Source organism: Oryctolagus cuniculus, chromosome 9, assembly GCF_964237555.1.
Source record: "Oryctolagus cuniculus chromosome 9, mOryCun1.1, whole genome shotgun sequence".
NCBI lineage: Eukaryota > Metazoa > Chordata > Mammalia > Lagomorpha > Leporidae > Oryctolagus > Oryctolagus cuniculus.
This window is the reverse complement of record NC_091440.1, coordinates 37,053,748-37,075,076: the sequence shown is the minus strand read 5'-3', so window position 1 is coordinate 37,075,076 and position 21,329 is coordinate 37,053,748. Positions and strand designations below refer to the sequence as shown.

The 21,329-nt window shown below is 42.3% G+C and overlaps 1 protein-coding gene across 5 annotated transcripts; it reads right to left on the bottom strand.

Moving 5' to 3' along the window:
- Nucleotides 1-1,777: 1,777 nt before the first annotated feature.
- COMMD6 (COMM domain containing 6) lies at nucleotides 1,778-14,299 on the bottom strand. 5 transcript variants are annotated; one of them, XM_002712988.5, is made up of 4 exons: nucleotides 14,163-14,285; nucleotides 14,061-14,072; nucleotides 6,392-6,544; nucleotides 1,778-1,982 (listed from the first exon to the last, which is right to left on the bottom strand). In XM_002712988.5, exons 1-4 carry the CDS (start codon nucleotides 14,202-14,204, stop codon nucleotides 1,932-1,934), a joined length of 258 nt encoding a protein of 85 aa, XP_002713034.1. In that variant the 5' UTR covers nucleotides 14,205-14,285; the 3' UTR covers nucleotides 1,778-1,931. The 5 variants fall into 5 exon arrangements, with proteins under 5 accessions (XP_002713034.1, XP_008258283.1, XP_069904819.1 ...); XM_008260061.4 differs by lacking the exon at nucleotides 14,061-14,072 and having other exon boundaries at nucleotides 14,163-14,299; XM_070048718.1 differs by lacking the exon at nucleotides 14,061-14,072 and having other exon boundaries at nucleotides 14,159-14,253.
- Nucleotides 14,300-21,329: the final 7,030 nt, after the last annotated feature.

Here is a 21,329-nt window from a genome sequence, read left to right as displayed (position 1 = left end):
AGGGTGGGTGATGTGTATGATGCTGCTTCGGTTGCCCACATCCCATACCACAGTGCCAGCTGCTCCACTTCTAATCCAGCACCCTGGTAATTCACTTGGAAATTGGCAAGGAATAATGTATGACCAAGACTGGCTATGGTTTAGGACACTCCTATCCAGCTCCCATTGTCTACAACCAGGTGGTTCTGATCTAACTGCAAGGGAGGCTGGGAAAAGCAGCCTTCTTGTGTACCAAAAGGAAACAATTAAACATTTAGGTAGTTCTCCCCAAATTTCTTTACATATCAGTGCTTTATTTCATTCAATATATTCCTAGACTGAAATTTCTAGACTGAGATTTCCATAGGATATGTGTAACTGTTTGCAAAAAGACCGTAATGAGTCCTATTTCTAGCAACAGACTAAGAACACCCAACCCATTCTTGCTCTTCTAAATCTCCCCTCTATAGGTGGTAAAAGCATGGAGACTCAAGTGACCACATTCTTGTGTCTAAAGGGTTCTGGGTTAACCTTACCAATGAGAGGTACAAGTGTGGAAATTGGAGAGGCAAAAAGGCTAGCAGCCATAACCACAGTGTACATGCTTGGAAGATATACCACACATGGCAGACTTGTATGTACAATGGCCTCTAGGTGATGTCCTGCTTTGTGCTACAAACACCAGACATTACTGGTAGTGAATGCTCTGCAAATATTAGTCACAGAAACAACTGAATGCTAGGCTAAAGGGAGCAGTGGTCCATCTTAACCCAATTCCAAATGTCTGAGAAAAGACGCCTCATTCTTGCTGATTGTCTTTTTACTAAGTCAATGTTACATAGTTAATATTTAGCTACTTAAATAAAAAATCTAGTTTCCTGGGGCTTGTGTGGTACAGCAGGCTTAGAATGTGCACATCCCACATCAGAGTGCCTGGGATGGAGGCCTGCCTCTGCTTCTGATCCAGCTGCCTGCTGGGGAGCACCCTAGGAGGCAGATGATGGCTCAGGTACTTGGATCTCTGCAACCCAGGTGGGAGACCTGGAGGGAGTTCCTGGTTCCTACCCTTAGACCTGCCCAGCCCAACTATTTTGGGCATTTGGGGAGTGAAGAAGCAGAAGAAAGATCCTTCCTTCTTTCTCTCTCTCTGTCATTCTGCCTTTCAAATAAATCAACTTAAAAAAAAAAAAAAACCTGCTTTTCTGGGGCAGGCACTGTCACAGTGGGTTGAGCTGCCCCTTGGGACACACACATTCCACATCACAGTGACCAGTTTGAGTCACAGCTACTCCATTTCCAATCCAGCTTCCTGCGCATGCATCATGGGAGGGAGTTGATGATGGTTTCAGGTCTTGTATTCCTGCCACCCACGTGGGAGACATGGAGTTCTAGGCTCCTTGCTCTGGCCTGAACCAGCCCTGGCTGTTGCAGCCATTTTGGGGGAGTGAATCAGCAGCTGGAAGGGGTGTGTGTGTGTGTGTGTGTGTGTGTGTGTGTGTGTCAGTGGGGGTGGGGAGGTGGGGAGGCAGGGGCCTCTGCTTTCCAACTAGAAAAATTTTTAAAAGATTTACTTTTCTGATTTGTATATATTTCACATATTTATAAAGTTTCATTTATAGAAAGTATTCAAAGTTTAAAAACTATTGTTCTAATGTATAAACAGATGGCAGTCAGTATCAGTTATTCAATTGTCTGGTTTTTTAAATCGAAGTATAATTCACAAAGTACACACTTCCATGTGTCCAATTCAGTCACTTTCAGAACATCAAAAAGCTGTGCACTGATCACTAGTACAGAATTTGTGCTTGTCTGATTTTTTATTATTTAAAAAAAGGAACAGAAGTGCAATATTCATTCAATAAATATGACTTGAACCTTATGCAGTCGCTGCAGCAAGTGAAGTCCATGACTTTAGGATGATGACGGCAATTTATCCATGAGATAATCAGTTTTCACACAGTCTCAATAACTGCAGCAATTTCCTTGAACTGTCTGTAGAAATTCTGGAGAGAAATGGGGAAAATAATATTAACTTTACTTTTAGAAGATATTTCAGTAGTTTATTAAAGTATATCTAACCAGAGGTTAGATACCAGAGGTTATATAGCATATAAGTTTTGCATTTTAATGCTACATCCTCAACTATGGAGACTTGCTCTCAAGAACAAAAGGTGCAGTTTTGTAGTCAAGCAAAAATGCTACTATAGAGTTGGATAATGAGCTTATGACAGATTTTTTTAAAAAGCCTAAAATAAAGTTTTTTGAAGATCATACCAGAAAGATTCATTAAATACCCAGCACTGTCTTAGACACTGAAGATAAAGACAAATATATCTTGGGTTCCTGGCCTCAAGTCATTTTTTAAGTCAAGGGAAAGCCTGCATTTCAGAGTGGGAAGGGCTAGACTGTTTAAAATCATGAATTCAATTATAGTAATAGAGACCCAACAATGACAATGGCTTATACTGTATTAATCTATTTTGCTGTCATTTAAAAATTGAGCTGGTATAATGGTTCTCCTGCACATGCCATCTTCTTTTTTAAAATCTCAGCTAAGAGAAAGATAAACAATTTTTTTTTCCTTTCTTCTCCAATGACTGCCACAAAGGTAGGAGGCAAACTTCACTTAGCTCAACAATCAGGATACTGTCTAATGATTTACTTTTTGAATTTTCCTTCTGATTTGGTATTAATTTTCTATCTTGGTATCTAACAACATGTATATTTTATTCTAATTTATATGTAAATTTGCTATGGGATGAAGCCAGGTGTAACTATTTCTTTAAAAATGTATTTTGATGGTTAAAATTTCAGCTACCACAAAGGTATAAATTGAAAGTTCCAAGAATGTTGTTAGCTCTAAACCACATAATGAGACCAACAGACTGGCTGTGTGGTTGGCTGTAAGCTATGTAAAAACCATTTTAAAAGAGTTTCCCACTAAAGAAAGTGTTCTTTATGTATACAGAATATATGTATATAAATCATAAATATATAATAGAATATCATCCATCCATACAAAGGAAGGAAATCCTACCATTTGTCACAATATGAATGACTGTAAAGGACATTATGCAAAGTGAAATAAGCCAGACATATACAATATGATCTCACTTGTATGTGGAAACTAAAAAGTCAAACAGCTAGAAGCAGAGATTAGAACAGTGGTTTCTAGCAGCTGGGGCTTGGAAAAAATGGGAAGTTACTGGGTATAAAAAAAACTTTAAGATATAAAATGAACAAAGGTGGAGCAGGCATGGAGGTACAATGGGTTAAGCTGCCACCTGCTATTCCAGCATCCCATATTGGAGCACCTGGTTTAAGTCCACGCTACTCCAGGCGTCTGATCCAGCTTCCTGCTAATGTACCTGCGAGGCAGTAGATGATGGCTCAATTGTTTAGGCTCTTGATCCATGGAGATTTAGATGGAGCTGCTGGCTCCCAGCTTTGGTGTGACCCACCCCAGGCTATCTGCCTTTCAGATAAGTAAATATATAAATAAATAATTTTTTGAAAAAGAAGATTAAGTTCTTGGGGGTCTAATATACTACATGGTGACTCTAGTTAATAATACTGTATACTTGCAGCCAGCGTTGTGGTGCAACAGGTTAAGCTGCCCCCTGCTCTGCTTCTGATCCAGCTCCCTGCTAATGTGCCTAGGAAAGCAACAGAAGATAAGTGCTTTAGCTCCTGCACCCATATGGGAGACCCAGATGGAATTTCAGTTGGCCATTTAGGGAGTAAACCAGCAGATGGAAGATTTTCCCTCTCTCTCTTTTTCTCTAACTCTTTCAAACAAACAAAAAAAATCTTAAAAAAATAACACTGTACACTTTAAATTTGCTAAAAGAGTAAATTTTAAATTTCTTCCCCACATGCACATACAAAAAAAGAGTAACTGTATGATTGCAGTAATCATTCCATAATATATACATTTCTCAAATCACCATGTTGTATACCTTAAAATATATTATTTTAGTTTGGCAATATTACCTAAATAAAAATAGGAAAAAAGAGTTGTCTCATCTGTGATTTTTTTTCCTTTTTCCGTTGGTTTCACCCCCTAAGTGGCCGCTACGGCCAGCACGTTGCGGCTGGCGTGCCGCACTGATCTGAAGCCAGGAGCCAGGTGCTTCCTCCCGATCTCCCATGCGGGTGCAGGGCCCAAGGACCCGGGCCATCCTCCACTGCACTCCTGGGCCACAGCAGAGAGCTGGAATGGAAGAGAAGCAACCGGGACAGAATCTGGCGCCCCAACTGGGACTAGAACCCGGGGTGCCAGTGCCGTAGGCGGAGGATTAGCCTAGTGAGCCGTGGCGCCGGCCGGTTTGGTCTTTATATTCAATTGAAGACTACTCACATTGTGTAATATACACCACTTATTTCCTTTTCACCAAGCCCCAATTGCTCATAAGACATTCATCAACAGTAAACATGTTAAACTTATGACTATTATTTTTAAAGTGAGCACTAATTGTTTTCAAAAAAATTAACCAAAAGAAAAGAAACTCCTTAAAATACAGCTTATAGGGGGTAGGTATTAGGCTGGCTGGTAGAATGCTAGTCGAAATACCTTGCTTCCTATCACAGCGCCTGAATCCAATGCCGGGGTCTGGTTACTGACTCCAGCTTCTTGTTGGTACAGGTTCTAGGAGGTAGCAGGTAATAGCCCAAGTGATAAGGCTCCTGCCACCGCTGTGGGAGAGCTGGATTGAGTACAAGCTTCAGCCCAGCCCTGCCTAGGCCTGGCCATTGTTAGCATTTTGGGAGTGAATCAGGGGGTTGAATCTAGCACTCTATTTGCTTCTTTTTCTTTCTCTCTCTTTCTCTCTCTGCCTTTCAAAGACAAATAAATAAAAATGTTTTTAAACTAAAGTCTATAAAAGAAATAAAAAGTTTTATAAAGAATATATATGAGGAGATTTTTCTTTTTCTTTTTCGAAGATTTATTTATTTGTTTGAAAGGCAGAGATACAGAGAGAGAAGGAGGGAGGAATGGAGGGAGGGAATGAGAAAGTGAGAGCGAGAGTGAGAGCAAGAGATCTTCTATCCACTGGTTCACTCCTCAGTGGGGCTGGGTCAGGCTGAAGATAGGAGCCAGAGCCAAGAACTTCTTCTGGGTCTCTCATGTGGGTGCAGGAACCCAAGCACTTGGGTCACCTTCTGCTGCTTTCCCAGGTGCATTAGCAGGGAGCTGTATTCCAAGTGGAGCAGCTGGGACTCGAACTGGCACCCATATGGGATGCCGGCACTGCAGGCAGAGGCTTAGCCTTCTAAGCCACAGTGTCAGTGAGATTTAAAAAAAAAAAAAAAAAAAGCCTAGGACTAATGTATTTTTAGTATTATAAGTAATTCATGGCCGGCGCCGCGGCTCACTAGGCTAATCCTCCGCCTAGCGGCGCCGGCACACCGGGTTCTAGTCCCGGTCGGGGCGCCGGATTCTGTCCCGGTTGCCCCTCTTCCAGGCCAGCTCTCTGCTATGGCCAGGGAGTGCAGTGGAGGATGGCCCAGGTGCTTGGGCCCTGCACCCCATGGGAGACCAGGAAAAGCACCTGGCTCCTGGCTCCTGCCATCGGATCAGCGCGGTGCGCCGGCCGCAGCGCGCTGGCCGCGGCGGCCATTGGAGGGTGAACCAACGGCAAAGGAAGACCTTTCTCTCTGTCTCTCTCTCTCTCTCACTGTCCACTCTGCCTGTCAAAAATAAAAAAAAAAAAAAAAAATAAGTAATTCATATTTTATTTCCATTTTATTACTATGGTTGCTTTTCTTGGAGTACCTGACTTTTCCTAGAGTTCTAACTGGGAACAAAAGAAACAAAACAAAAGTGTATGGGCAGTTAAATTAGTCAAGGACAACAGACCTCCAGGTGTGCACATTGAAAAGGAAACCCTTTTAACCTCCTCAGTTACAGGAAAGAGGCAGATTTATAATCTGAATAACACACACACACACAGCTTAGTTACTTAAACCTCTAGTTGATAAAACCAGCCAATGAGTACAGTTGCTCTAATATTTACCTTGTAAACACTAGTCAGAAAATTTAGTCAATGCTATTCAAAGAAAATTTTCATTAAACTTATCATTATTGCATTTTAAACCTGAAGGAATAAGCATAAATTACTTACAAGCAAAGTAAATATTCTGTTTCAGAAGACAAAAATTCCCTAATCACACAAAGGCATACTGTTAAAGTGACCAAATGTCACAGAAGACAAATTCAGATTATATTGAAAATAATTTATTAAATTCCCAAAGAACACAAATCTACATCTTTGTGTATACTAATAAATTTAAAGCATATGAACTTGCAAATAGAAACAATTAAGATTTTTCCCTTAAGAAAGATTTCACGTATCTTTTTAAGCAGCGATAAGGAAAAAAGAACTAAAATAGAATGAGTTAAATCACAAACCTGAAACTGTGGAATTGTCATTTCAAAGGATTTGCTCTTTACGTGGCCAGCATGATCTGCTATTTTCAGCATCACTGCAACATAAGGGTACTTAAGAGATCTGCAACTGTCCGAGCTCACAGCCATACCAAGTTTCCACTGAAAATCTATAAGCTTTAATAAAACAGTACAAAGTAATAATTAGTAATCACACTGCCTTCAATGCAGATACTTGACTCAATATTACTGCTCTCACACTTAACTCTTAGTTTCAATGATGGTCACAGGAAAAGAAAAATCTTCATTTTACAGCTGCTAGAGAAAAAACAATCAAATGAAAAGAGAGGTAATAGGGATACAAACTAATAGGAATATAAACAGAAAGCAACACTATAAAGGCAAAAAGAAAAAAGTGAAAAGCCGAGAATATCTCCCGTGGGTGTATAATGAAATAGAAGGAAGATGAGGTAGCAGATTTCACATTTTGTTCCTGCACTTAAAAGGACTCTAAATGCTTTGGAGTATCTATCCCCTTACTTCCTGTTACATACATGCTTTCCTGTTCCATACTCCAAAAGTCCTGAATAGAAGATGGCTATCATCTTCACAGTGATGGTGGCACTCACAGCAATCATTCCAGTTTCTTGCTTCCCCATCGCCCACGCTCACGCCTAACATTAGCGTAAAGAGTGATAAGGTGGCTCTACATTTGGTCAGTGCTCATGAAGGGAACTCTCCAGGTGATGTCTATGCAGTTTACCAGTATGAAATACCTCACTGGATCACCAAAGAAAGAGGTATCAATAGGTTATTCCATTTTGCAGATGACAAAATATAACTTCAGAGAGTAGGTAATATGTACAAAGGCACACATTTTCAGACTCTGAAACCAAAGTCTGTTTGATTCCAAAGACACAGGCTTACTGACTATTGACTCCCTCAATCCTTTTTATTTAGGTCCTGTCAATGATTATTCAGTGTTGCCATGGTACAAAACATGACTGGGGGGCTAGCGCTATGGCGTAGCAGGTAAAGCCACTGCCTTTCAGCTGGCATCCCATATGGGCGCTGGTTTGAGTCTCGGCTATTCCATTTCCAGTCCAGCTCTCTGCTATGGCCTAGGAAAGCAGAAGATGGCCCAAGTCCTTGGACCCCTGCACCCACGTGGGAAACCCAGAGGAAGCTCCTGGCTCCTGGCTTCTGATCAGTGCAGCTCCAGCCATTGAGGCCATCTGGGGAGTGAACCAGCAGAAAGAACTCTTTCTCTCTGCCTCTCTGTACTCAGCCTTTGAAATAAATACATAAATCTTTAAAAAAAAAATAATTGGATAAATGCATCTTTTTCTTCTAATAATTAGTAAAATTTTATTTCAAAGGCAGAGACAGAGGTAAATAGATGGAGTTGGGGGAGAGAAAAAAAATCTCTTCCATCCTCTGGTTTACTCCCCAAATGTCAACACCTGGGCCTGGGCCAGGCTTGGTGCCAAGAATTCAATCCAGGTCTCCCATGTGCGTGGCAGGGACCCAAGCACTTCAGCCATCACCAACTGTACCTGGGTTACATTAGCAAGAAGCTGGACTGGAAGCAGCAGTGAGACGTGATCTCATGCACTCTACTTTGATATGGGATGCCAGTGTCCCAGGCAGCAGCTCAGCCACCAGGTCAAACACCTACCCCTAAATCCAACTCTTAATACTGACTCTAAAACAAAACCACAGATGGAAGAATTTTGTTGGTCATGATTCCAAAGGGCAAACAAGTACTTAATACACACCAACCACTCAAAAAAATACTAACTGATAACTTTTGCTACCACACTCATATTGACCAAAAAGCTTTGCTTTTTAATACACTTTTTTACAAAAGATGAGATTGGTATGGAGAAAATTTCCTCCTCTCTTAGAATGACTCTAGACCAATCTGCTACAGCCTTAGGGCCAGAGAGGTGCTGATAAAAGGTTAACATCCTTAATACGTAAAAAAATGTACACAATCATTTTAAATAAAAGTTCTCTACACAAAGAGAAAGGATAATAGATAGGCACAGAAATACTATAAATGACTAATAAACAAAAAGGTGCTCACCTTCATCAGCAATCAGAAAAATGCAAAGTAAAACCACAATAAGATACCAACTACTACACACCTACCAAAATGGCAAAAAAGTAAGTCTGACAATTCCAAGTGCTGGGTACGAAGGATGTGAGGCAATGACAGTGTCACATGCTGTTGATGGATGTCTAAACTGGACTCATCTTTTGGAAAACTGCTTTTTCCAGGAAAAGTGAAGTAATGTGAACTGTGATCCAGCAATTCTACTAGGGACACTTGTACACAAGACTCATACACACAGCTTTATTGATAATAGTCCTAACCTAGAAGCACCACAAATGTTCATCAGTAAAAAGAAATATGTTAGACAACAATCAAAATGAATAAACTTCAGTTACATTCAACACCAAAATATTTTTAATGTTTTTTAAAAATGAAAAGTTATGCTATTCCATTCACTTAAACGTGAGGAGCAGGTGGCTGTAAGAGAATATAATTACCACAAAAAGATAATCACACCTCTTGAATGGCAGAAGTAAGAGTGGCTATAGAAGGATGGGGTGGACTTCTGGGAGTACTGGGAATGCTCCATTTCTTGACTTTCGACCGTGGTTAGACAAGGTTCACTTTAAAATGATCTGTTAAAACTGTCTATTGTATATATGAGGGTACTTTAAAATGTTCCCCAAAAGTAAAATTAAAAAGTAAGTTTAGGTAAGACATTGTAGTGCAGCTTATTATGCTGTTGCTTGGGATGCCTCCATCCCATATTGGAATGCTGGGGACAGAATCCGGTGCCCCGACCGGGACTAGAACCCAGTGTGCCGGCGCCGCAAAGCGGAGGATTAGCCTAGTGAGCTACAGTGCCGGCCTCATATATACAGTTTTAACAGCATAATGATACTTCCCACTCTACCCTCCTTCCTTATTTTTCTTTTAATTAATTTTTACAATGACACACTTTCAATTTATGTTTTAATCACAAGCTTAACCTTCCACTAGATAAAGAATTCAACAAGGAGCCAGTGCTGTGGCACAGTGGATCAGGGCCCCAGCCTGTGGTGCTGGCATCTGAACATTAAGTCATTTTAACTTAACTTTTCCTGTAGGCAATCAGAACTCACTGAAAACTTTTTAGTAAAGAGAATGATATCAAAATATTGGTGAGATATATTCACCTGGTGGCAGTAGAACAGAATAATACAAGCATGAAGTTTTAAGTATCCAACAAGCAGGATTAAACTGATCCCAAGAAGGAGGCATACTAGATCTTGAAGACTGTCAACATAGCTATGGGATACAACCATAGGATGACGGGAGAATGCTGCTATCAGGGATCAAGCAAGATTCTACATATTTTAGGCACAAAGTTATCACTAAGAGGTGATGTTAGGGAAATCTAAATAGGAATGTTCATATTTGGCTAACAATCTAAAAATAGAATTCATAATAGTTCGTAAATAGAGATAGTTTTTATTTCGGTTCAACAGTAATATTCAAAAATAAAAGCCAAAATGTCTTACTTTTAACCTTGTTTAGCCTGCAGAAGTCCTTGATGGAAGTAGTTCCATTCACACAATAAAACAGTAGAGTAAAATATTGCCTATTTTACTCCCAGGATCTGAGATAAAATTGGGTCATTTAGAATACTTCAAGCAGAAAAGCAACTGAGGAGCACAATGTTGGACTCTACTGCCCAGCAGAGCAGTGAGACTATCAGGTGAAGACATAAGGAGTGCTACCAGCAAGACATTTATTGTGCAGTGAATATTCATAATGAAAGACAGCAAGGATTAAGTACATGATATTAGAATTTCCAAAATTCTAAACTCAACATTGGAATGCAAATATAAAAGCAAATCTTCTAATAAAGATGGTTTAGTCTTAAATAGGAACCAACTGCATGAAAGATTTTGAGAAGAAGACAAAAGAAAAAAAATCAGAAGAGCACACACCAATATGGAGAGTATTAGCACCAAAACAAAGTGCATGGCAGTCCCCAAATTCTTGCAGAATGGAGAAAGTGATTTACAAAGGATTATATGCAAAGAAAAAAAGCTAGTAAAAATATTTAAAAATGAAAGTTAAGGCCAGCGCCGTGGCTCAATAGGCTAATCCTCCACCTAGCGGCGCCGGCACACCGGGTTCTAGTCCCGGTCAGGGCGCCGGATTCTGTCCCGGTTGCCCCTCTTCCAGGCCAGCTCTCTGCTGTGGCCAGGGAGTGCAGTGGAGGATGGCCCAAGTACTCGGGCCCTGCACCCCATGGGAGACCAGGAGAAGCACCTGGCTCCTGGCTTCGGATCAGCGCGATGCGCCAGCCGCAGCGCACCGGCTGCGGCGGCCATTGGAGGGTGAACCAACGGCAAAAGGAAGACCTTTCTCTCTCTGTCTCTCTCTCTCTCACTGTCCACTCTGCCTGTCCAAAAAAAAAAATGTTAAATGAATACAAAGAAAAACAACCAAAAAGTGAATATAAAGGTAAAGAAATTATCTGTGGGTGAGTTATACTGAAAATTAACTGATATGGAGGCTGACATTATTGCTAAGATAAAACCATCATTTTAAGATCAAATGAACAATTCCTATGCTTTGAGTAAGGCACAGAGTCCCCATTATTCAGGAACAATTGACTGAGTAATACTATGTCCTAAGCATTGGGGGTATAAAGATTAAAACAAAACTCCTGACCCCATGAATTCTCAGTCTAGTGGGGAAGACAAACAATAAAAATATAATGAAGCTGTAGGACACGTCACAAACAGTGTGGAAGAAAGGTAGGGTAAGGTAACAGAGTGACAAAGAATGCTATACAGGCTGAGGGAGATCTCTGCCCAGACTGTGGCCTCTGAGAAGAAGATGATGACAGGCTATCTGGAGAAAGGGCTATTCTGGACAGCGGGAGAAGCACACGAGCCTGGTGCGTTGGAGGAATGAAGCCTGTGGCAGGAGAGGCATGAGCTGGGGTCAAGAGTGGTAAATGGTGAGGGATCCTCTCTGGAAGGCTCCTGTAGGTCAAGGTAAACATTTGAGACTTTGTTATAATGTGAAGGGAATCTCTTTCTTGAAAAGCTGTGAGCAGCACAGAGAACAAGGCTCACTTAGACTGCAAAAGGCACATCACCACTGCCCGATGGGGCACTCAGGTTAAACAGAGAAAGCAGGAGACCCAGCTGAGAGGCTACTGTAGCAGCCTAGAAAATGGGATAGCGGCTTGGACCAGGTGGTAGCAAACGGAATCTCAGTTAACTTTTTAAAGAGAGTAGAGCTGAGATTAAGCAGATCATACTTCATAAGAAAAAGCTTTGAAAAAGTCTAAATTCCAGAACCACGACTGGTTCTTATGAATACAACTTAGCTAATTTTCCTAGAAAAAGTCCAAACTTTCTCAGACTTTGCTCTTATTAACAGTCCTCAACACATTCTTTAGGTGAAGCTCACAAAAGCATGGGGGGTCCCTCCGCTTTTTTAATTCTCAGACTCATCCACACTGGGCCTACAGCGATTTGTCAGCTGAACTTCAGGCACTGGTTTCTGCAGAGCTTCTCCTTGGTAAATGGTGATTCTCTGTACTCTTAGGCCTGTTTCCGATTCAGGGAACAGAGGTTTGCTCTATGACCTCAATTCTCTGACAGATCCAAAAATAGTCATTTTTTCAGTTTGTTCAGCTTTTACTTCTTGATTGAACAGTGATGACTTCCAAACTCCTTTTGTGTTCGACCAGAAATTAGAAGTCTATAATTTTTTTAATAATTTTATTCATAAAAGTTTTAAATATCTTTAGTTTCTTTGTTTTTTTTTTTTTTTTTTTTTTTTTGAGAGGTAGACAGAGGTCCCTAAATGCTTGCAATGGCCACGGCCAAAGCCAGGAATTGGGAACACAATTCAGTTCTCCCAGGTTGACAGCAGGAATCCAATTACTTGAACCATCACCTCGGCCTCGGAGAGTCTGCAAGAGCGGGTAGCTGGAATTTGGAGCCAGAGCTGCAAATCAAACCCAAGTACACTGACGTGGGTCACAAATGTCTCAACCAGCATCTTATTTACTAGGCTAAACATCTGTCCCTTTTTTTGTTAATTTATCACAAGGTACACTGTAATTTATTCAATATTGTAAATGTCATCTTTTTAAAAATTATATTTTCCAACTCTCTGTGTCTGAACTGTAGACATGCAACTGCTAAGCCCTCAGGCTAATTTACAGTCTGTTTATAAATTATTGTGGCTTTTCTCATGTAAACTATCATAAAACCTCTGAGGGAATCATTGCATGGAAGGCATGTGTAGTAGGCTAAATGAGGGTTCTGCAAATCTGTCTATGCCCTAATTCCCAAACACTGTGACTATGTTACCTTATGTGACAAAATGGACTTTGTCGATGTGACAAAAGTAAGGATATTAAGAGAAGCGTCTCCTGGATGATTCAGGTGGATCCAATGGAATCACGAGGGAACATCAGAGAAGGCAATGTGACTACAGAAGCAGGGATTGGAATGATGTGCTTCGAAAACAGAAGTAGCAGCCACAGCCAAGAATTCAGAAGCCTCTAAGAGCAGAAGATAAAGAAACAGGTCATTTCCTACAAATGCCAAAAAGAACTTGGCCTCACCACAAGCACAGGAAGATTGGAATTGGACTTCTGACTCCATTTGCGTCTCCCATGTGAGTGGCCGGGGTCCACATACGTGGGCCATCTTCCACTGCATTCCCAGGTACACCGGCAGGCAGTGGGACTGGAACTGGAAAAGCCAGGACTCTAACCAGCACTCGTATGGAATGCTGGTGCTGAAGCTTAACCTGCTATACCATAATGCCAGCTCCCCAAACCCCTGTTCTAGTATAATTTGATTTTGGGATTTTTGGTTTTAGGATTACACATGATTTGATGTAAGTGCATGGAGAAAATGAGTTCTAAGAAATTAAATCAAACTGCACTAAATCAGAGTGGGCATTTAACCTAGCAGTTAAGATGACTGCATCCCATATTGGAGTACATGGGTTCGATTCCAGACTCTGGCTCCTGACTCCATACTCCTGTGAATGCAAACCCTGGGAGGCAATGGTGCTGACTCAAGTAACTGGGGTCCTGCTACCAACAAGGAACATCTGGCTTCAATCCAGGCCCAGCCATCCTTGCAGTTAAAGGCACAGAGGGAGTGAATCAGCAGATGGGCTTCTGTCTCTCAAAGAAATACATTTTAAAAATACACTAACTCGGGCAACAGCAAATCAGGTAGTGCAAGTGTTACTATCTCCCTGCATTCTGCTACCTTCCAGTATCCTCAAAAGCAAGAGCAAGATCAGTTGGAAACAAATGAGAGAGAGTAGCCAACTGACTCTCTCAAACTCTGTATTCTCAAGATTTCTTATCTCAGCTCTTTGCTGTATTTTGTATGGAGCTGGGTATCTCCTACTCTAGTTCTTCGGGATGGGGTGGGTGGCGGAGCTTAAACCACAGTGGCAGCGGATACCACGTCAGGTGCAAGGGGAAAGAGCAGGCAGGAAGGCGGGTTAAAGGTCACCGGCTCACAGACTTGGGTGAGGCACCGTCCGCCGGCGGCGAGGCGGGCTCGGTGCTGCGGCCCGCCCCCTGCCCACGGGAGGCCGGCTGACGACAGGACGGGGCGGCCACTCACTCACCTGGTCGGTAACCTGAAACGGAAGAAAAAAAAAAAACTCAATTTAGGGACAGATCTCGCTCCAGAGCTCCTCTGTCGTCTCGCCTTCCCGGCCGGAACTTACTTTGGAGCTGGCATCCAGCACCGGCTCGCTGGACCCCTCCATGGCAGGATTCCAGGGCTCGCGGCGCGGACACCGCCGGACCCCCGCCCCCCGGCTAACACTTCCGCTTCCTCTTCCTGATGTTCATGGCCCGGCGCACGCAGTGGACGTAGTGGGGAGGCGGAGACCGACAGCTATGCGTAACTCATCTTTTATCTCAATTAGCACAGTTCTAAGGAGAGAAATGGAAACAAAGTAATTACAGGTAGAGCTAAAAAGGCCGTAGATTTGGAAGATGTCTTGCGAAGGGAAGGCTTATTTAATTTATGCTGCTGCCTCCCCCATCGTAGGCTGCAAAGGTGGGCTCTTCCAGTCTGGGAGGGCCCACGGGCTAGACTCTGAGCATGCGCAGACTGTGCCTGCAGGAGTAGTTGATCCTGACCGAGTTTGAAAGCAACTTGGAGACAAGAAGTCCTCCCGTGGACCTTATCCCTGTGAGACAGATGCCTGTGCGAGCTGTAGTTGCGTGATGAGGTTTCGTCGCTTGGATTTACTTTACTGGCTTGTGTGTTTGAAGAGGGTTGGGGTCTATTCCCATTCCAATCCTCGACCTTAGCAGTTCCTTCCTGACTTCCCACTCGCAAATCCATTCTTCACAGAATATCCAGAGGGAAACTTTTTTTTCCCAGCTTTTTGAAAAACAAAAAAAATATTCAAAGATGAAAAAAATAGTTCAGTGAACACCACTTCATTTAGATTCCCCAGTTATGAGCCTTTATACACATTTGCTTTATTTCTGCCTCCGTACATAGTAATGATGATACTTCATCCCTAAATACTTGAGCACCGATCTCTTCAGACCAAAGGCATTCTCCCACATCGCCACCTCAACCACACGCAGGAAATTTAACACTGATAAAATACGATTACCTAATAAATAGGTCAAGTTAAAAGTACTCCAATTGTTTCAACAATATTCTTGAAAATCTTCCTATTCCACCCACAACCAGAACCTAATCAGGAGCTGCTGCTGAATGGAGTGGTTGTATCTCTCGAGCCTATTATCTAGACCTGCAGGGGTAAAGTGACACAGGACTATCCATTCCCTACTGGAAGCTCTGAAGGAGAACCTGCTGTGAGGCTCATTCAAGTCGTGGGCAGAACTCAGTTCTGAGCAGTTCCCGTTTTCCTTGATGGTCTTACATGGTGATTCTCAGGCTCTAAAGACCACCTGCATTTCTTGGATTGCGGCCTCCATAAATGCCAGCAGTGACAAGTCAAGTCCTTTCACACTTGGGCTCCCTCTAATGTCCACTTCTGCATCGTCCTCTCCAGTGCCTTCTTTAGCTGCGTCTCTCTGACTCCTGAGCAAGTTCTCTGTGCTGTAGGGATCAAAGGGTTAGATCAAGCATAATCAAATAAGCCAGAATAACCTCCCTCTTTTTAAAGTACTTAGTCGTATCTGCAAAGTCCCTTCAGAGAAGTACCCAAATTAGTGTTTCCTTGAATTATCTAAGGATGAGAATCTTTAGGAGGGGCAGCATCTCTAGAACACTGCTTACCACACACTCCTCCCACAGGACTGTTGGAGAATTACACTAGTTAATGCACTAGTTACACTAGTTAATGTATGTAAGGTACCTAAAGCTGCCTGGCATGTAGCAGTCAGAACCCAAGCTGGAAAAAGACACTGATTTGAGATTCTGGGACCTTGTTAAATACATTAATTAGCTTGGGAACATTGTCCTTAAATGAATGAAATTATTTCTTCCCTAAGGAGTTCTGATTTAAAAGAACACTGTTCTTTATCCAGTTAGCCGGTGCATCTGTTCCATTTGTCAGGAACTTTTTCTTTATCTCTTGGCTGTCATATTTATGCATTATGGCCGCGGTACACAGGTAAGGAGGAAAATACACACACACACAAATCTTAACTTTGTAAGAACAAAAGTGATAAGAAAAGTAAAAAGGTTTTCCAAAAGTTAATATTTGTTGTTTCTCTGTGGTTATCATGCATTCCTTTTTAAAAAATTATCTTTTAAAATTATTATTCTTAGTCATAAAAAATGCCTCTTTCTTGTTCTGGTGCTCCTGACACTCCAGAAGCACGTATGATAAACTTAAAACCTCCATATTTTTATAAGTTTCTTATTACTTCTTTTTTTGGGGGGGCAGGCAGAGTTAGTGAGAGAGAGAGAGACAGAGAGAAAGGTCTTCCTTTTTCCATTGGTTCACCCACCAAATGGCTGCTGTGGCCAGCGCACCACGCTGATCCAAAGCCAGGAGTCAGGTGCTTTCTCCTGGTCTCCCATGCGGGTGCAGGACCCAAGCGCTCGGGCCATCCTCCATTGCCCTCCCAGGCCACAGCAGAGAGCTGGACTGGAAGAGGAGCAACCAGGACAGAATCCGGCGCCCCAACCGGAACTAGAACCCGGGGTACCGGTGCCGCAGGCAGAGGATTAGCCAAGTGAGCCGCGGCGCCAGCCTTTTATGTCATTTTTCAAAAAAAAATTTATTTACTTATTTAAAAGGCAGAGTTATCGAGAATGGCAGCACTCCTGCCTCAGAATCAACCCTTGGGACATTCGGATATGGCTAAAAGGTCCATGAGAGTCTCACAGGCATGGAAAGCCATGACACGGTGGCAAAAAACAATCTAAATGAAAGATCCTGGTGAACAAGACCCCAGAAGAAGGAACAGGCCATCAAGGAGAGAGGCGCCTTTCTCTGAAGGGAGGAAGGAACCTCCACTGTGATACGGCCTTGACTAAACAAATTCAGAGTCGGTGAACTCAAGGGGCTTCCATAGCCTAGACAGCTCATAGCAAGAGTCTCGGGTGATTGCTGACGCCATAAATAAGAGTGCCAATTGTTTTTTTTTTTTTTTTTTTTTGACAGGCAGAGTGGACAGTGAGAGAGAGACAGAGAGAGAAAGGTAAGAGTGCCAATTGTTAACAATGGGAGTCACTGGGTACATGCTCCCCACATAGGATCTCTGTCCTTAATATGTTTTACTATGAAACTTAAAAACAACACTACTAGTCGAATAATACCCTATACCTTGTGCGGTTGTGTGAGTGCAGCCTGTTGAAATCCTTGCTTAGTATATACTAAGTTGATCTTCAGTATATGAAGGTAATTGAAAATGAAACTCAATGAAGGGCGGGATGGGAGAGGGAGTGGGAGAGGGGAGGGCCACGGGAGGGAGGGAGGTTGTGGGAGGGAAGCCACAACAATACACAAGTTGCACTTTGTAGATTCACATTTATTAAATAAAAAAATAACTATATAACCAAAAAAAATAAAAAGAAAAAAAGGAACTTAATACTTTACCCTTTTAGCATTTTTTATGTTCTACTTAAAACCATTGGTTGAACTCTGTAATTAATACACAATTACTCTTAAGTGTTTAATTAATGCTATAACTAGTACTCAAATAGTATTTTACACTTTGTGTTTCTGTGTGGGTGCAAACTGTTGAAATCTTTACTTAATATATGCTAAATTGATCTTCTGTATATAAAGATAATTGAAAATTAATCGATGTGAATGGAAGGAGAGAGGGAGTGGGAGAGGGGAGTGTTGTGGGTGGGAGGGAAGTTACGGGGGCGGGGAGCTATTGTAACCCATAAGCTGTACTTTGGAAATTTATGTTCATTAAATAAAATAAAATAAAATAAAAGGCAGAGTTAAAGAGAGAGGGGCACACACATACACACAGAGAGACTTTTCATCCACTGGTTCACACCCCAATAGTTGCAACAACCAGGGCTGGTCCAAGCTGAAGCCAGGAGCCAGGAGCTTCATCCAGGTCTCCCATGTGGGTGGCAAGGGTGTAAGTACTTGGGCCATCTTTTGCTGCTTTCTCAGACGATTAGCATGGAGCTTGATTGAGCAGAACAGCCCGGACACAAACTGACACCCATATGGGATGCTGGCATTGCAACGGCTTAACCCAGTACGCCACAATGTCAGCTCCAAGTCCTCCATCTTACAATAGTTCCGAACTTATGCAAGCTCCACAATTAGAAAATAAAGTTGTGGGCTCATAAGGCTTCCATAGCCTTGGCAGCTCATGACAAGAGCCTCGAGTGATAACTGACGTCATAAATAAGAGTGTCAATTGTTAAATCAACAATAGGAGTCAGAGTGCACTTGCTCCCCATGTAGGACCTCTGTCCTTAACATGTTGTACTATGAGAATTAATGGTAAAACTTGTCTTCAAACAGTACTTTATACTTTGTGTGTCTGTGTGTATGCAAATTGTTGAAATATTTACTTAGTATAGAGTTGGTTTTCTGTATATAAAGATAATTAAAAATGAATCCTAATGAAGAATGGGATGGGAGAGGGAGTAGGAGGTGGGATGGTTTGGAGTTGGTGGGAGGGTGGGGATGGGGGGAAGAACCACTATATTCCAAAAGCTGTACCTATGAAATTTATATTTATTAAACAAGAGCTTTCTAAAAAAAGGAAAGTAAATAGAGATTTTATTAACAGAGTCAAGAAAAATCTGAAAGCCAAAAATGCATGGGTATAACTGTTGTTTCATTTATATTTATTTTTATCCAATGACCTGTAAAGGAGGGCATATAAATCAGTATTTTTGGAGGTGTGAGCACTTGCTGCAGCAGTTAACACATTGCTTGGGATGCCAACATCTCAGTGCAATGCCAGAGTTTGAGTCCTGGCTCCGTTCCCAAATCCAGATTCTTGCTTATGTACACCTTGGGAGGTAGCAGATAACAGTCCAAGTGATTGGGTCCTTGACACCCACTTGGGAGACCCAGCTTGTGTTTCTGGCTCCAGGCTTCATCCTGGTCCAGCCCCCGCTGTTGAGACCATTTGGAGAGTAAAATAGCAGATGGGGGATCTTGCTCTCTCTCTCTCTCTCTCTCTATATATATATATATATATTCTCTCTTTCTCTGTCTTTCAACTAAATAAAATAAATCAACAAAAAACAATTTTGGAGCTCGTCCAATTAACCTATTACTGTCATATACATAGGAGGACATTCACAGAACGATGGCATGAACTCTGGCCTCAAAAAGGTAAATGTGTAAATGAGAAAACAAAATTGACACGCATGAAGCAAGTAATGCTTCATTCTAAGCATTCAAGGCTTTTCTGGGCCCGTTGATCTAAATCTAACTCAAACTAGTCTGAGCAGTATTACAGAAAGTATCGTCTCACAGGGCAGCCTCTCAAGAGTCGGAGCCAGCTGTGGGGCCAACAGAACTGTGTGATTTCAGTAGTGAAGAGGCCCAGTCTCACTTTCTCAGTTGTGCTCAGGCTTTCTGCCTGCCTGGTGACTTAGTTCACTTTGACTTTTCTACATGCAGGAAGGAGAGGGCTGCGCACATACAGACAAATGGCCACCGGCTTCTCTGGAGCCATATGATCCACCAGGAAAGCAGCAGCTGCTCTTCCATCTCAGGCCTCAGGGAAGAACCTGACTGATCTGCCCAGTCGATCCCTGCTCCTTGAGCCAAGACTATGGTGATGCACTACTATTTTTGCCCAAGGCCCATGTGGTGTTCTTAAAGAACAGAACTGAGTGATCCTTGAGCCTAATTAGCAATATGAGGAGTGAGAAGATACACCCTATAAGAGAGAGAGGCGGGGCCAGTGTTGTGGCAGTGGGCTGAGCTGCTTCCTGCAATGCTGGCATCCCATGTGGGTACCCATTAGAATCCCAGATGCTCCTCTTCCAATCCAGTTCCCTGCTAATGCACCTGGGAGGACAGCAGAAGATGGCCCAAATACTTGGGGTCCAGCCACCCACATGGGAGACTCAGATGCAGTTCTGGGCTCTTGACTTCAGCCTGCTCCAGCCCTGGCCATTGCAGTCAATTAGGGAGCAAACCAGCAGATGGACTGGACAATTTCTCTCTCTCTCTCTCCCTCCCCCCCTTCTCTCTCTCTCTCTCTCTCTCTCTCTCTCTCTCTCTGTAACTTGGCTTTCAAATAAATAAATCATTTTTTTAAAGACAGAGGCGAGGATAATGCAACAAAAGTTGGATGGAAAGATGCTGAGAAAGCCAAAGCAATACATATCCACAGGGCACATTTATTTATACTGTACTATACTTTACTACCCTATGTAATCAGTAAATGTGTGAGACAGAATAATGGCTCCTCAAAGATATCCACATCCTAATCTCCAGAATCTATGACTATACTATGACATGACAAGGGGAAATTAAGGTCTACTGACCTTAAAAGAAAGAAATTTTCCTGGGTTATCCAAGTGAGCCCAATATAATCAGAATGGTCCTTAAATGTTAAAGGCAGAAGAGCAAGAGAGAAGAATGTCAGAGTGATAACATGAGATAAGGACTTTGTTGGCCTTTCCTGGATTTCAGTATAGAATGGGACCATGGAAGGCAGGTTGCCTCTAGAAGCTGGATTAGGAAAGAAAATAGATCTTTCTCATATGGCTTCCAGAAGGAGCAGAGTCCTACTAACATCTTCAGTTTTAGCCCAGTGAGAAACAACTAGCATCCTGACCTTCAGACTGGAAGAGAATAGATTTGTATGGTTCGAAGTCATTAAATTGGTCATGTGTTACAGCAACGGCAGGAGAATAGTATAGTGGAGGATAATGATCAAGCACTGGGGGCATTAGCATCACCTATGCCCAAATGTAAGTCCCTCTACCAGCACTCAGCATGTGACTTCAGTAAATTTTTCCTTTATTTTGTTCATTTATTTGTTCTTTTTTATGTGAAACAGAGAGACAGGCAGACAGAGAGTTCCTATCTGCTGATTTACTCCTCAAATTCCTGTAGGACTCAGGGCTGGGCCAGGCCAAACCTGGGAGCTGGAAATTCAACCCAGGTCTCTCAAATGGGTGGCAGGGACCTAAGTACTTGAGCCACCACCTGTTGCCTCCCGGGGTATACATTAGTGGGAATCTGGAATCAGAAATGGAGCAGAGACTCTAACCTAGGTACTCAGATGTAGGATGTGGGCATCCCAAGTGACATTTAAAAAAAAGATATTTATCTATTTGAAAGCCAGAGTGATAGAGAGATCTTCCATCTACTGGTTCATTCCTCAGATGGCTGCAACAGCCAGGACTAGACCAAGCCAAATCCAGGAGATAGGAGCTTCATCAGCATCTCCCACGTGGGTAGCAGGGGCTAGAACACTTGGGTCATCCTCTGCTGCTTTTCCCAGTC

What these genes read in the sequence shown, in the direction of transcription:
- COMMD6 (XM_002712988.5), bottom strand. Translation starts at nt 14,204, where the DNA reads ATGGAGGGGTCCAGCGAGCCGGTGCTGGATGCCAGCTCCAAA. An exon ending in TGACAATTCCACAGTTTCAG is followed by an intron (nt 1,983 to 6,391) that starts GTTTGTGATTTA and finishes ATTTCTCTCCAG; the next exon opens with AATTTCTACAGACAGTTCAA.